We start from the raw sequence: 17,213 nt of genomic DNA, 5'->3' as shown, positions 1-17,213 counted from the left end.
TACCATTGCCTGTACTCCACCTCCTCAACAAACTGATTACACCATTTTTTTTAAAAAATCTCAATGATGATTTACGTAATTTTTAAAGGATTTTTGATACGGATTTTTAATTCAAATTATATCTATAATATACAAAGCAAATGGACAGATACTGTTATCTAAAGGAAATTCTCAAAAATCCCATTACTATTAAAAAACATTTCTTGGTAATCTGTTTCATGAATTCATTTTTTTATAACAGCTAGCATCTGAGTGCTTACAAGGTGACAGGTACTATGCTTAAATACATTATCTCATTTAATCCGTACAACCCTATGAAGGCTCATGGAAATTACTTTTTAAATCAGAGGAAAAAAATGTGATGACATAGTTTTTTAGAAGACCTTTATTAAGATGTTTCTCACAAATTAGGGAAAAGCTTTCTTACCACTAAGACAAAAACCCTTACTTTATAACACAAGTGAAAAAACACCAACAACAATTTGGAACTATCGCTGATAAACTCCAGAGCTCCTGGTTTCCAGTTCTCAACTACACTCTAACGCAGTACTCGAAGCTTTCAGACAGAACACCAAATCCAGTCACTCCTGAAATGATGCCTTGCAGCATTAAGACCACTCCTCTAATTTCTCCTGTGTTCACACATGTATACTAATATAGCTCAGTCAAACATCCATCTTCCCTTTCATATAAACAGAGACTAAGGTTAAATATTACACGATACTATTTTTTTTTGAAACAAGGTTACTATTACCAAAGAAAACAGAGCAGAGCACAAATGTTACTGAAGAACCTATAGTTCCTTTTTGACTTCAGATAGCTTCAAACGTTCAACAGTATTTCAAAGACTTCTATGTAGAGGCTAACGTTAAGCCTGTTTTTCATGAGAGAAATGTACGAACAGTCCCCTTAATTATACCCCTGCAGATGGGGCATTTTCTTAGAGAAGGGGCACACTCCTGGCACACCACCAGGTGCCCACAAGGAATGAATACGACAGACACTTCTTTGTCCATGCACACTTTACATGTTCTTTCTTCCTGCAACCTTCTCAACTGTTCTTCCAGTGACAGACCTAGTGACAACAACAAAAACTTCAGTGAAATTGTCTCTTCTTTACCTCTCATTTAAAAGATAATAAAGGTAATATTTCATGTTGGTCCTAAGTCAATTCTGTTTTACCTGAAACATCTTCTGTTGGAATATACTTCATATTCTTTTCCACTGAAGAAAGAAGAACATACAAAAAGCATCACTCTTAACAGCTCAGCCATAAAAACGAATGAACTCTGCCAAGTCCAACAACACGGATGGACCTGGAGGGTATTATGCTCAGTGAAATAAGTCAGAGAAAGACAAATACTGTATGTTATCACTTATATGTAGATTCTAAAAAATAAAACAAATTAGTGAATATAACAGAAAAAGAAGAAGAAGAAAAAAACCAGACAGGGATATAGAGAATAAACTAGTGGCTACCAGTAGGGACAGGGGAGGGGGGGAAGGGCAAGAGAGGAGAGGGGATGAAAAGATACAAACTACTGTGTTTAAAATGAACAAGCTACAGCACAGGGAATATAGCTAACAACTATAAACGTAGTCTGATCTATACAAATTTTTAATCACTGTGCTGTACACCTCAAACTAATATAATACTGTGAATCAACTAAACTTCAATTAAAAAAAATACTTTAAAAAGGCATCACACTACCAAGTACAAGGCTGCTTCACCTACTACCTATTTTTTTCACCTACTATACATTGAACAACAGAGATTCCAGCTACACAGGCTCAGAAACTATTTAGTCATACTACTTGGGCAATAAAAGACTTCACCTTCTTCTAAGAAATTAAATGGATAGACTATAGTTTGCTAATTAGATTTGTTTGTCAGACACAAAGATGAACATAATCCCAAGAATTTCTAAAATAATTTTAACAAACTCACCAAATAAGTTCTCATACAATGTAGAGTCAATTTCTTTCAGACAGTTTTTGAAGATGTTGGCAGCACAATTTCCTTTAACTAAAATGGTATCAATCAGCTCTCGTGCTTGTAAAGGTATCTGTGTTTTCTGTTTAATAATATCGTGTTCCTGTTTATTAATTACATTGGCCTTTAAAAGATTATCCAGGATAGGAAGCACACATGTCAACTGCTGAAAGAGAGCCATTCTATTCTTCCGAATTAATGACAAATCATCTCCATGTGAAAAAGAAAAAAAAAAGAAAAATCCGTCAGATTATAAATTGCTCAGCTACACTCTTATAGTCACTAACAACCAACCCTATGAATAACTCAGACACTAGATAAATAGGAGCTCAAAAAAGAGGGACAAAATTACTTGTGCGAACTTTAATGTTTGTCATTTGGAAAACTTTCAGGAGATTTAGCCAAGGCTTACTATATAGCACACATATGGTCTTTCTTTATGTCACTTTTTAAAGTCTATATATTTACTATATATAAAAATAGATAAAAACCAAATTTCTTCTGTGTAGCACAGGGAACTATATTCAATATCTTGTAATAGCATTTAATGAAAAATATGAAAACAAATACATGTATGTATATGCATGACTGGGACATTGTGTGGCACAGCAGAGATGGACACATTGTAACTGACTGTACTTCAATTTAAATAAGTAAATAAAGTCTATATATTTCTGTGTCTTAGAACACCGCTTTATTCTATTGAAAAGTAAGTAGAGAATTTGAGAGGACAGTATAAATTTTCCACCTCTGTACCTTGCCCCCATGAAATTAATAACACTGGGTTTTCTCTGCATTGTATCACTTTACTTTTATCAGTATTTTCATATAAATTGTCTCAGGTGATAAAAAGATCCACTCAGGTATGGCTGCTCCTTACAGAAAAAATTCAGTTGTAGGACCAAGTCTCCTAGATGAGTGTCCTTTTCAACTCCATGCCTAAAAAGCCATGGGCTACAGAGTCTGAGATGCAGAATTAGGGCGACCCAGATCCCCACGCTGGCTCAGCCACCTACTAGCTCTGTGCCCCAATCTCCATACACCTCGGTTTCCTCATCTGTAAATGTAGGTAGCATATCTTCCTTAAAGAGTTGTAAGGATTAAATGAGACAGTACATTAAAAGTACTTAGCACAATAACTGGCATATTGTTAGCCACCAATATTATCTTGTGAATGTCTGGGTTTACAGCAGTAACAAATGCATATGAATCAAGCCTAATTTTTTTTAAAAAAGCAAATGTTTTCTTTTTTTTAACCCCAAATCACAGAAGTCCATAGTTAAATTTCCTACATTTATGGAATATGGGCATGAAATCCGGAAGCATTTTTCAGAAAGTTCCTTCTTTTGATGTTCCAATCACCATAATATTTAAATGCCTTTTTCAGCCTTACAAAAAAAGTACATCTCTACATGTACAAGTTTAATGTAAAATAAAAAAGAAGTCTATTGTAAAGCTGTAAAAGAAGGAAGATTATTTCCTTCCCCTTTTACTTCTTTCTAGAAGTGAGATGCTCTTTCCATCTCAAAATTATGAAATTCCCCTCTCTTCTACCTTAATAGCTCACCTCACTACTAACAAATGTGTCCTTCCCCCGATACAGTATCTCCATGTCATTCCCAACCCTACTAACACAGAGCCGTCTCCTGGCTTGCCTACTTCCCATTCTACCTAAAAATCAGCCAGGTGTTCAGCGATCTCTTATTAGCACCCTGAACTCTTCCTCCCTATTCCTTATTTGACTTTTTCTCTTATTAATTTCAAATTCATATTTCATGACTGTTCTCTGAACCTTACAAGGTAGAAGAAAGTCACATAACTAGTGACTAGACTCATTACAGTGATTTCATTTCACCTGTGTTTTTTAACTGCGTATCAATCCTGTAATCTCTTCACTCTCCTCAGGCCCTTTCTTTCACAAAGCCCCTCCTACTTCTCAAATCAATCTACTTCACAAAAAAGTTTTGATGTGCTAGGCACTAAACTGTTTTACTTGTAACATCTCATTTAATTCCCACAGCTGCCCCATGCAATTTGTACTATTATCATCCTCATTTTACAGATGAGAAAACAAGTCTGGTTAAATTGCCAAACTGGTAACTGACAGAGCCAGGATCAAAACACAAATCTGTCCCAACTAGTAATCAGACTTTAAACATTTTGTTACATGGCCACATAAGACAGTTCTTAAACTATTCCTATCAGTACTTACAAGCCTTAACAGAAAGTGTCTTCCACCCAAATACCCAGTTTACACCACATGTGCAACCTTCATCTCAGCTGGCTCTTTAACCCCATCCTTTGCACATTCTCCACAGCTAGTCTACAAGCTCCTTGAAAATCAGCACCACGATTAGCACAGTATTTGGCACAGGTGCTCATCCTCAATTAATATTTGAGAGGAATGATTACTCAGAAAGACTCGTTTTGGGAGTGAAGCGTAACATAATTTGGATGAATACCAGAATCAGGGGTCTCCTGTCTTTGGGCTGGGCAGGGCCTTCTCATCAAACTCTAGAATTTCATCACGGATTCTACTTTTGGTACAAGGATCACTTAGCAAGGACTAGAGAGTCAAATACCGTATTAAGACTGTGATTTGAAGGAACAACAACAACAAAAAAAGAAATAAGACATGCATTCAACTTTAAAATCTTGCTTTTTTAAAACAGTTTAAATTTGTTACATATGAGGAAGAAATGCAATATAGCTCAAGAAAAGAGTTATGTTAAAATCCTCTGATCAGCATAAATCAGGGATCTTCTTGGAAAACAAACATTCAGAAAAAAAATGCAGTCAATGGTTCTCAACTAGGGACTAGGGTAATACACTGCCCACCCTGGAGGAGGGGATGCAAGGTTTGGAAACGACCACCAGCTGTCAGTGGACAGGCGAGGATGCGCGCTGTCCTGCGACACGAGACAGAGCTGTGGGCCCCACTGAGAAAGAAGGCAGGTGACTAACATCCCCAAATACCTGACGCCACTTCTTCTGTTTGTCTTTCCTTCTCCTCTTCTCTTTTCTCATCTTCAGCATTAAGAAGCGCTGACACAATATCGTTGACTGTTTTGTAATTCTCTCCCGTAGTCAGGATTTTACTCTGTACCGTCCGTTTTATCAGGCTTCTACTGAAGCCCATTTCCAAGGCAGCTTTGACCACAGGTGTATTCATCATGACTGCATCTTCTGAAGAACTTTCTCCAGGTCCGAAATGAACAACTATGTTAATAAGACATACATCTCTGTAAATCCCATAAATATAAAAATGTGGAGAACAATAATGACTATGACACAATCTTTAGTTTCGATTATACCCTGGTAAGGGAGACGAGCTACGTGCACCAACCACCTGTCACTCCAACAAAAGTCTGAAGCTGGTAAGGATCAGCTGAGGTTATCGTAACAGGCTGTGCTTTTAAAAAACACCCCTTCCCAGGCTGCATCCTAGACCTCCTGAATGAGAGACTCTCCAGGGACGGGGCATAGGAATCTTCTAAAAACTCCCCAAATGACTGTGATGTGTAGTCGCTTTCGGAAACCGAGATGCCACACAGATTTAGAAGTGAGAAATTACCTCAATTCAGCCAGGAAAGTGGGGGAAATCAACAAAGACTATGGAAAAAGTGGCTTTAAGAGTTTGGACTTGAAGGATGGACAGGATCTAGAGAAGCGGATAGACAAAGCAGAGAGAACAAAACAAACAAGGGAAGGAAGAACAGTGAAACGGAAGACTAGTACACACAAAATATGTCTACAGATGCGGTTTAAAAGATGTGCTTAAAGAAGTAATACGATTTTCGATAGTGACAGATGTTGTGAAGAAAATAAAGTAGTGTAAGGTGCCTAAAACAAACTAGGAAGCACAAGGACACTTTAGATAGGGTGTTCAGGGGGTCATTTTCTGTTAACAGATCAACGCTAGCCAATATGGCACTTTCATGAAAATTACACAAAGAAAATTACACATAATTCTTCAAGACACTTGACTGCCGTCTGCTGGAAAACTGCTTTATAATAAACGTAAGTACACAACGGGCACGTGTATTTGCTGTGGTTGTTTTCCTTCTGCATTTGTCTTGTCTCCCCAGTTGCAACATCAGCATTTAAAGAACAAAATCTAGAATACTTCTGAGAATCCTCTAAAAATGTCATGCATCTTAGTAGATACATAATATTTATCAGCTAACTTCCTAGCACCTTTTCCTATGACCTCAGAAATCCTTTGTTTACATATTTTTGTTCTTAGTATTCTTACTTAAAATCCCATTCTATATTTGGAGTGTTTTTATACATACTTGGTGGATCAGAATTTTCATCTCCAGGAGTATCTGAAGTTGACAACAGCTAATGAAACCGGGGAAAAAAAATAGGTAGAATTAGAAATCTCAAACAACCTGAACAGAGCAACATTAAGATGTTTAAGTAATGTACACACTCTTTGAAAACTGGGTAATTCACATAATTCACTTTGCTTTGTTTTACCTTAATCATCATAAAAATTTCACCTAATTCCAAATTAGAACTCAAGTATTTCTCTAGTTTCAGGAAAGCAGGAAAAAGTATTCATGGCTCCTCATTACATGTAGAGAATCATACTTCAGCTGGATCACTCTCAGAAGTTCCAAACTCCTCAAAAGTTATTTTTTGTTTGTTTTCTCAAAAAGGTGGAGGAGACACTAAAGACCCTCACCAACCACACCATAAATTTGTATGTACAGCGGCAGGATGGGTGATTTTTCAAAAAACTGAAAAACAGTCTGTTCTTAAAAGTCCTGAACAAACAAGGTAATTAGAAAAATAAAACTTAAAGGTGTCGTTAACATGGATACAAAACATGTAATAATAATTAATAAGAAAATAGATGTAAATATCACTTCTAATCATATTTTATAATTATTATTTAGGAGAATTCAACGTTGCCAATTACAAAAACACATTTACCTGTTCAAGAAGATGAGGATATCTAGCTTGAACCTCATCAACAAACTCTTGCCCTTTCATGCGTATCAAGAACTCACATCTAAAACGTAAGGAAAAACTTCTTCAATTCTTTTATACCGAAAATATAATCTGATCATTCTAGAAAAGTGACTTTCAAACTCTTTGACTGTACCCTATAGTACAAACATTTTATATCACAACGGAGTACACATACACATCTTACAGGAACAAAATTCTCATAACTATTATAGACTTACTATGTGTTGATGCATTCTGAAGTCTTCTATTTAATTGCATCAGCACAATAACAATAAAAGGGTCTCAAAGGAACACAAGCTGAAGCTTAAAAATTGCTGTTCTAGACAATTTACCTTGGGAACTTAAGACAGTTTCAGAAACTGTAATTTGGTATTTATTCCTAAAATGTGAACTTTCACAAAGTAACAACTGCTAATCTCTTCTATTAGCAGTGTGAGCTTATAGCAAACTTTAAGCTAACACTTAAAGTGTCCACTCTTCCATTACATTTGAAGCACAAACCCTCCCTCCAAAAAATACAGAATCAAATATTTTCATCTATATATAATATAAGTGTTTCCCAAATACTTGTTTTTAAACTACTAGAATTTTTCAAAGGTGTTCCAGGAAGTTCACATAACATGTGTTTCATTCCTTTTGTTTTTCAACAAATGGTGCTAGACAACTTGATATATATATGCAAAAAAAACCAATGAGCCTTGATCTATGCCCATACTACACACAAAGATAAACTAAAAATGAATCATATGCCTAAATGTGAAACCTAAAACAACATAATTTCTAGAAGAAAACACAGGAGAAAATCTTTTTGTCCTTAGGTTAAAGATTTCTTAGCTAAGAGACCAACAGCATAATCCATAAAAGATAAAACTGATAAACTGACATCATCAAAATTAAAGACTTCGGCTCATCAAAAGACACTGTTAAGAAAAGGAAAAGACAAGTCAGACTGAAACTCAGCAAAACACATCTGATAAAGGACTTGTATCCTGAATATATTAAGAACTCTCAAAACTTAGTAATTAAAAACAAAACTTTAAAATGGGAAAAATATTTGAACAGATCCTTCATCAAAGAAGATACAGTTCCGAGGACCCCCAGATAAGGAGGGCCAACTGTACTAAGCCTTTGAAGAAGGGACTTGAGTATCCATGGATTTTGGTTTCCTGGTGGGGAGTCCCTGGGAGTCTCCTGGAAACAATCCCCCACTGACACCAAGGGACAACTGTGTATAGATGGCAAATAAGCAAATAAGCAGCTCACCACCATTAATCATTAAGGAAATGCTAATTAAAATCACAGTGAAATAATGCGACATACCTATTAGAATGGCTAAAATCAAAAAGACTGACAGCATGTAGTTAAGAATGTAAAACACTCAGAGGTCTTGTACCTTGCTAGTGGGAACTGAAAATGATACGGCCACTTCAAACAACAATTCGGCAGCTCCCTATGAAGTTACAACAAAATTTGCCATCCAGTCCCCTAATCCATCCTAAGTATTTTCCTAAGCAAAATGGAAACATGTGTCCGCAAAGGTTTATTAATATTTAGAGCGGTTTTATCATTATTGCTCCAAACTGGAAACAACCCACATGTCCTTCAACTGGTGAATGGGGAGAATTAGCAGACATCATATAAGATGGTCAAGACTCAAGTTTACCGCCCAGAGAACACAGCTAGCTGTCATTGTGCTTGACCTTCATATAGTTCTAAGTTATTTTTATTCTGGGATTGATAACTTATGTTCATAATGACTAAAGGCAGGAAGTATAACCAACACTGGCTGCCCCATATTACATCCTTCTCCAATAAACTCTCTGAGGACAAAACATTTTTGTCTTACACACTGTTATACCTTCAGCATCTAAAATAGTACCCAGTATGGAGTGGGGTGGGGGAGGGGGATACAGGAAAACAGGTGAGAGAGATTAAGAGGTGCAAACCTCAGTTATAAAATAAGTAAGCCTTGAGGATGTGATATACAACATAATGTACACAAACGACAAATCACTGTGCACTACACCTGAAACTAACATATTTTATGTCAATTATATTTCAATTATAAAAATACCAGAAGGGAAAAAAAGACACTCACAATGACGTTTGGTTATTCTTTCCAACTAGTTATTCCTACAACTCTTGCCCCCAGATAATGCCATTATTGTCATGAATCAGCATGCTCAATCCAGATGAATCCCTCAGAAGTATTTTCACTGGTCTGCTGCAAAACCAGCATTTGTCTGCCTATTAATTTCATTTTCAACCTCATATGTAACAGTAGCACAAATTTTGCCTTTCACTTTAATTTGGTTTTTCTGTTTTGCTTTGGCTTGCTTTTTCATTTTATGATTCCACACTGTCATGTAAATACCAATATTGATGAAGAAAGGAAATTCCTTTGGTATGTAGAGATGTAAACCCTATTATCTCTTCTTTTGAATGGTCTATTATTATTAAAAATGCCAAGAGGAAAAAATAAAAACAAAATATTATCCAGTAGGCACCCAAATATTTGATAAATGAATACATGAACTGTATTAAAATACAGTGATAATAATGGTTATACATTTTGGTTTTTTATCTACAGAAATTCAAGATTATCTATAATTGAAATTTGTTTTCAGAAATGCTTACAAGAAGCATCCCTGGCCTTTTCCCTTATTTAAACATTTAAAATAAAACACAAATTATAAAAATAAACCTAGATTTTGTTTTGTTTTATGAAGGACAAAGGCAGCAATTCAAATACTGTAACTGAAAAGCTGTTTTTGTCTCATTTATAATTGAAAGCTGTTTTTACCTTTTTAACACAATGTTAAATTTCAAATTAACATGCAGACAATCTCACAGAGCATAATCAAGTCATTCAAAATTCTGACAATAAAACATGCTTTTTCCTAAAAAATAATTTAAAGTAAACAAAATATATGTCACTTTTCAGACTTAGAAAGTCAAAATTTATCCTGAAACATTACGAACATTAAAGAGGTTCAAGAGATTCCCCATTATTGTAAAAGGTACTCACAGGTCAAAGCATCATCTGTATTATACGACTCCCCTTATACAGGGTACCTAGAATAGTCCAATTTGTAGAGACGGAAGCTAGAATGATGGGTGACAAGGGTGAGGAGAGGAGGAGATGGGGAATCAATGAAACGAATTTAAGTTTCAGTTTGGGAAGATAAAGTCTGGAAATACATGGTGGTAATGAAAGAAGAACAATGTGAATGCACTTAATGCCACAGAACTGCATACTTAAAAATGGTTAAAATGGTAGATTTTATGTTATGTACATTTTACCACAATTAAAAAAAATATCTAGTCCAACTCCCTCATTTTACAGATGAGAAAAGGTTCAAAGGGTCGTATGACTTGTCAAAGTTCAGTTAGCTACTCAGTAACACAGACAGAATTAATTTCTAATTCTATTTCCATCAGCAACACCACCTCTAACTTCTTTCTAGGCCATAGTAAAAAATAAAATAGGACACAGGGAGACGAATCTCACTACATGTAAAATTTGAAAAATAATTTTTTAAAAAAGTTTTAAAAAGAGGAGATACTGTTAGAAACAGTAACTAAAGGGAGATAAAGTGATATATCATAACAAAATTAAGTTATGTAGAAAAAATAATTTATAACTATAATCAGACAATTCTGACTGTATAATCAGCTTTTATTATAAAAATTTTTATATTTGTCCTATTCCTAGATCTATTTTATGTCCCTTTTTGTTTCCCTTTTCCCTTCTTAGGCTTTTTTAACTTGTCTTCTTTTTTGTTCCTCTATTATACATTTTTATAATCCTGAAGTCTTCTTTAAAGCAAAATGGAAAATATATAAATGAAATGTGAATTATATGGTCATAATTTTAAGTGAGTCATCAGGAATAAGTTAAATTATATCCTAAATACATGATTTACAAAAGAAGAAATCACAGAACATTCTATAATATTTTCTATCAAAATAATTGTTAAAATTTGGTATTTTAATCATACAAAAAATGGATTAAAGACCTAAATTAAGACTGGATACCATAAAACTCCTAGAGAAAAATATAGGCAGAACACTCTGACATAAATCACAACAATATTTTTTTAGATCTGTCTCCTAAAACACAGGAAATAAAAGCAAAAATAAACAAATGGGACCTAATTAAACTTAAAAGCTTTTGCACAGTAAAGGAAACCATCGACAAAACAAAAAGACAACCTATTAAATGGGAGAAAATATTTGCAAATGATATGACCAATAAGGGGTTAATATTCCAACATATGTAAACAGCTCATACAACTCAACATCAAAAACCAAACAACCTGATTAAAAAATGAGCAGAAGAACCAAATAGACATTTTTCCAAAGGGGAACTGCAGATGGCCAAGAGGCACATGAAAAGATGCTCAACATGGCTAACCATCAGGGAAATGCAAATCAAAACCACAGTGAGGTATCACCTCACACCTGTCAGAAATTAAAGGCTACCATCAAAAAGAGCACAACAAATGGTAAGGGTGTGGAAAAAAGGGAATCCTCATATACTCTTGGTGAGAATATAAATTGGTGTGGCCACTGTGGAAAACAGTATGGAGGTTTCTCAAAAAACTAAAAACAGAACTACCATATCACCCAGTAATCCCACTCCTGGGTATATATCTGGAAAAAATGAAGACACTAATTCAAAAAGATAAATGCACCCAGTGTTCCTAGCATCATTATTCAGTTGCCAAGACATGGAAGTAACCTAAGTGTCCGTCAACAGCTGAATGGATAGAGAAGATGTGGTATTATATATCAATGGAATACTACTCAGCCATTAAAAAGAATGAAATTTTGCCATTTGCAGCAACATGGATGGACTTGGAGGGCATTATGCTAAGTGAAATAAGTCAGAGAAAGATAAATACGGTATGGTATCATTTATATGCAGAATTTTAAAAATAAAACAAACTAGTGAATAAAACAAGAGACAAGCAGAGTCACAGATATAAAGAACAAACTAATGGTTACCAGTGGGGACAGGAAAGCAGGGAGGGGCAATATAGAGATAGGGGATTAAGAGGGACAAACTATTAGGTATAAAATAGGCTTCAAGGATCTATTGTAGAACACAGGCAATACGGCAAATATTTTATAATAACTGTTAATGGAGTATAACCTTTAAAAATTGTGAATCACTAGATCATTACCTGTAACTTATATTTTTTAAAAGAAGAACACATTTAAAAGAAAAATTGGTGTTTTAAAAGGCTAATTCCCTAAAGTATGAAGCAGCTTTGTTATACTGAAATGTAAACTTAATCAGGCAAGCATGCCTACTTCTTTTAAGCACAGAATTCTGTGTAGAAACACCTTTCTAAACAATTACCTTGGAAACCACTTGGCATGTTCTACCCACGGGTCATCTCCAGATTCCCAACACCTTAAGCCACCATCACAACAAAAGCATTTGACATCATCATTGCGACCTGAAGAAAACAAAAGAATAAAATTGAATACACGTGTTCTAACACATAAATCAAAATGAACTAGATAAAATATACAGCTATACATTTTCTTACCCACATAATAGAAACCAGCAATTGCAAGTTGATCAGGCTGAACTGGTACAGCAGATGGCCAGTACATAAATGTTCTCAGTCGCACTGCACTCGTCTGCATGCTCAAATTTGAAATGCTAAACCTCTGCATTTCCAGAGAATTTTCCAAAAATGGACAGTTGGGGAAATGTCTGCGATGTTCTGACATAGCATCATCCTTCGGTTCCCAGTTACTTAGAGTCCCACCACAGGCAAAGCAGGCTACTCGGTCTCCAGGTCCTATATAATAAAAGCCAGCTCTTGCCAGTTCTGATGGCGACAGAAAGGTTAACGGCCACATTTGGTAAGTAAGAAATCTGGCTTCTTCAGTACTCATGGCATAACTGTAGGGGTTAGTCCTCAATGGGGAGAAGTTTTCAACTGCTCTAGAATTAACAGGCTTTGATGAAAGGCTGGAATAAGAACCACTGAATGAGCTACTATGTTCCAAAGTGGGTGATAATGAATGTCCAGAACTGTTTCTCATTGGAGAAGCATTCTTGGGGGTGGATTCCAGATTAGTCACAGTAACCAGACTCTGAATAAAGCTACAGCTAGGATACAACTTTTTATGCTTCTCGATTGGATTGTCTCCGTGTTTCCAGTTATCCAGCATCAGGCCACAACAGAAGCATTTGACCTTGTCATTCACACCGGTGTAATAAAAACCCGCACGAGCAAGACTCCTTTCTGAGACAGGCACACCGGTGGGGAAGGTTGAATATGTAGACATTCGGTAGAGTTCACATGAAAAGTCGTATTTCATTTTTTGTTTATTGCCGATTGTCCAATCTGACAAGACCGTGCTGTCTTCCATCATACTAATTTTTTGATACGAGGGACCTGGGATAAGACTTTGGGAGGTAGTTTTGTGCATAAGTGATGTTACTTTTTGATGGCTAAAATCCTTCACATGAAATTTCTCATCTCTTCAATACTAAATTAGATTTTTTCCATAAAAAAGAATCAAATGATAGGCTCCTGCTTATGTAAAATTCACAACACCTTCTTTGCTGGATTTATACTTGAGTTTATACTCAGGTAGGATGAATCTCTCTCCTAAATTACCAAGATATCATTTAAAACTCTTGGGGATTATATTAACTCTTTTAAGTATCTCAAGTGCTATTTGCTCATTACTTGGTGTAACAGTTAACCTAATGACCTGAAAGAAGTTGACACAGTTCTGAAAATATGTTAAAACTCCTTGATTTTTCAAGGAGGTTTATATTCCCAAAATTCCAAACAAGGCTAGAATACCTAAATTATGCCTTTAATTTGCATTGGGTTACAAGTTACAAAGTCTGGATATCAAGCCAACTTCTACAGGATTCTACAGGAGGAAAAAACTATATTCAGGCTTCTTTCCCCATAAGCACTTTAATACGATATTTTTAAAAAATATTTTATTCTGTTAAAGTCTTCATATGGTCACATTATCTAAAGGCTAATTTCACATAGCTTATCACCACAGTAATTACTTAAGGTTAAATTAGCTTCTGTTAACAACTTTTGGCAATGTCAACACCTACAAGCTTCATGGAACCTATGCATGTTATAGTGTCTACATCAAATGAAATAAATTTTACTTAAAGTTCACAAACTGCCAACTCTTCCATCTTTGTTAAATATGGTCTATATTTGTTTCCATTTCCTGCAGCATCATTACTATGTTGTCTAACTTTGCATTCCACTTTATTTTACTTGATCCATTGAAGGTGTCTTCTCCATAAACTTAACTAGTTTTAGCCATAAACTTTCAACAACAGAAACTTTTTACAAAACAATTAAATACCCTGTCTTTCATTTACGAATCATGCATCTATAATATCATTCATTTTGCAGTTAAATCAATTTATCAAGATACAGCTTGTCCTTCCTAGTGTTATCACAAATACCTAACAAGATATTTTATTACCAGCAGAACCACTACTCATGAATAATGCACCAGTAATTAACTTTACTAGCCTTCTTTCTGAAAACCCTTCATATTTTAAAAATATAATTCATACACAAAATTACACTCCACAGAATTCAAACTATATCCCTTCATAAAGTTTCTGGGTCTCCATAATGGGATTTATTACCGCAGGGAGGAAAAAATGAGGGGAAAAAAGCAAACTCTTCAGGGCTGTATATCTGAAAAGAAAAAACAAAAACTATTTAGAAAACTGTAATACAGTTTATATTCTTTTCGATTTATTCAGTAAATTCTAAAAGTGATTTACACTTTAAATAACACATTTTAATTCCAGCAATTTGTCGCGAAAACTAATTGGAAAAGCTCTTAATTAAACTAAATGCAATATACTCCCCTTAGCACTAAGTATACATCTTGTTTTAATGTACAACTTTGAAACAGATGGACATTTCCACATAGGCAAATTTTTTGTCCTTGCTCTCCTCCCTTTTTCTGGTGACAACTTTTAATAGGTTAAGGATAATATCTCTGGCAGTTTGCTAGAGGCAAAAGGGGACTACTGGTGAAAAAGAGACTGCACCCCACCAGCAACAGACCAGCAGTTACTCAGACGGTATCATAGACGGTAACCTTATTTTTTTTAATTTCGAGGCTCTCCAGGACTAAGCAAACTGACCAGTGAGAGTAAATTCATCAGGAACTCATTAATAAAAACCCTTAAATTCTACCATCCCCTCACAATCCCAAAGCAACAACCACAGAAAGGAAAACAAACACAAAATACAGCACAATGGCCTGTGAAACACTGGCCCTGGGAGCGCCACCACCTGTATGTTCGCTTTCGCTATACCAGGACTTGATGTCACATCTTTACAGCTTATCTACATGCACCCTACAGTGGATTTTACTCTCTTTAGGCAACCTGTGGCGGGGCAGGGGGAGTCGGCGGGGAGACAGACGACTGCAAGGGATGAGAAGGGAAACTGGATTTTACCCATTAATTTCCCGGCGCTGTTTCTCACAATACACAATAGGCTACTAAAGCGGCAGGGGGCGGTTGGAACTACCTGAAATAGGAGATGTCGCCGCCACAGAACTGTCTCCGTTGGAACATATTAAACAAAGAAACACAGAGGGTTAAGCTTAAAACCCTGCAAAAGTTCTAAGAGAAAACATCTTGGTCAAAGTCCATAGGGCCGGAAAGGAGGGCGGAGGCCAGAGGAGACTTGCAAACAGGTCAGTCAAATAAACATATGTATTTTTTTTTTCCCACTGCCAAGTCTTAGAGTTGGAGCGTCCGAATTAAACAAAAGCCTCGGCCAGAGTAAAGCGTACAGAGCGGACGTCTCACTGCGACCCTCGCCCCTCGACCCCAGGCCCCGGGCCAAGGGCCCCAGGCCCTCTCCCCGCCTCGCCCGGTCGCAGCCTCCGGGCCGTGGGCCCCGGCGGCCTGCGCGCCCCGACCCGCCTCGCGCGGCCCGGGCCCGGAAGGAGCTGCACTCACCGCTGGGCCGGCGCAGCAAACGCGGAAACAGCGCGGCCGCCTGGCGGCCTCCAGAGCCGGGAAGCAGCGACGCGGACAGGAGAGGCGGCCGAGCGGCACCGTCCTGCGCTCCCGAGGCCCCCCGCCCGCGCAGGGCCCTCGTCGACTCACAGTGACGTCAGCGCGCCCGAGCGGGGCGCGTCACCGCGGCGCGAGGGCAGGCGGGGCGGAGCGCGCGCGCGCCTGTGGGCAGCTGTGCAGCCCGCGGGGGCGGCGGGGCCGCGAGCGGCGCGGTGGTCAGACTTTTGAGTCCCGCAGTGTGGGCGCTTTGAGCGTTTCCTCGCTTCGCTGTCCCCGACCTTCTCCTGCGGGCGATGTGGCAAACGCTAAGCGGTGGCGCTTGACTCTGGGGAAGTCCTGCGGAAACGGCCTTGCGCGGGTGGCGAGCGCCTCCGCCGGCGCTCGGGGGTGGGGAGCAGCCCGGCCGAATTCCTCCGGGCTGACCTCCGGGCTGACCTCCGCTCTCGGGGGCGCCGCCGTGTGCGGGGCGAGTCCACCTGCTGGCAGCTCGTCCTCAGTGAAGGAAGCAGTTGTAACCGTTTATCCCCAGCAGCTGCGTGGCGTCCACCTTCAACAGCTGGCCGTGGAAATGGGAGGAAAAGGCCAAGTGTTGGAAAGCAGAGCAGCGTCAGAAGATTAGCTCCGAAAATGCGATTTGGCCATCTTTGAGAGGGTATATTAGGATTCTGTCTGTTTCATAATCAGCCACTCTATCTTTGCTTTTTAAGCTTTTGTTTTTCTGTTCTGGAGACGTATGCGCTGACAGTGTCCTAATTTCAGAAGCTCGTCACCAGCCACGTGAACAGGGTTTCAGAGCAGGCTTTTATCTCCCTTTTTTTCTGAATGTGACTTAAAACGGAATTTACACATTCATATATGTATGTATATGTCAAAACCGAACCTGGACCACAGAAGAGCCCATTTATCCATGACATTTTAAAGTAGTTAACTGTTAGAAATTGTAAATACAGCCTCTTGGTTTTACTGGTTGTGGGCGCTGGGTCTCCCCCGCCTCTAGTGGGGCGAACCTAAGGGCACGCAGTAAATATTTCTTGTATCGCAGCGACTGAATTTTTTAAAAATTTGTGTCCTGTGAAGACACTCTTTGGCAGTGAAATCAGATGCCTGCTTCTCGCAGGGGAACTCCAGGGGGCAAATATTTCAAAAACTTCCAAATAATAAGCCACTTAATTAGGT

The 17,213-nt window shown here is 37.7% G+C and overlaps 1 protein-coding gene across 2 annotated transcripts; it reads right to left on the bottom strand.

Moving 5' to 3' along the window:
• Positions 1-367: 367 nt before the first annotated feature.
• BIRC2 (baculoviral IAP repeat containing 2) lies at positions 368-16,136 on the bottom strand. Of its 2 annotated transcripts, none has more exons than XM_074372950.1 (9): positions 15,978-16,136; positions 12,535-14,691; positions 12,342-12,441; positions 6,935-7,013; positions 6,289-6,337; positions 4,970-5,212; positions 1,949-2,203; positions 1,183-1,224; positions 368-1,075 (listed from the first exon to the last, which is right to left on the bottom strand). In XM_074372950.1, the coding sequence occupies exons 2-9, from the start codon at positions 13,427-13,429 to the stop codon at positions 882-884; spliced, it is 1,857 nt and encodes a 618-aa protein (XP_074229051.1). In that variant the 5' UTR covers positions 13,430-14,691; positions 15,978-16,136; the 3' UTR covers positions 368-881. The 2 variants fall into 2 exon arrangements, with proteins under 2 accessions (XP_074229051.1, XP_010971615.1); XM_010973313.3 differs by lacking the exon at positions 15,978-16,136 and adding an exon at positions 15,541-15,941.
• Positions 16,137-17,213: the final 1,077 nt, after the last annotated feature.

The sequence above is a fragment of the Camelus bactrianus genome, chromosome 10, assembly GCF_048773025.1.
Source record: "Camelus bactrianus isolate YW-2024 breed Bactrian camel chromosome 10, ASM4877302v1, whole genome shotgun sequence".
In the NCBI taxonomy this organism is placed as follows: Eukaryota; Metazoa; Chordata; class Mammalia; order Artiodactyla; family Camelidae; genus Camelus; species Camelus bactrianus.
Note: the sequence above shows the minus strand (reverse complement) of the source record. Positions and strands in the feature narration are given on the sequence as shown.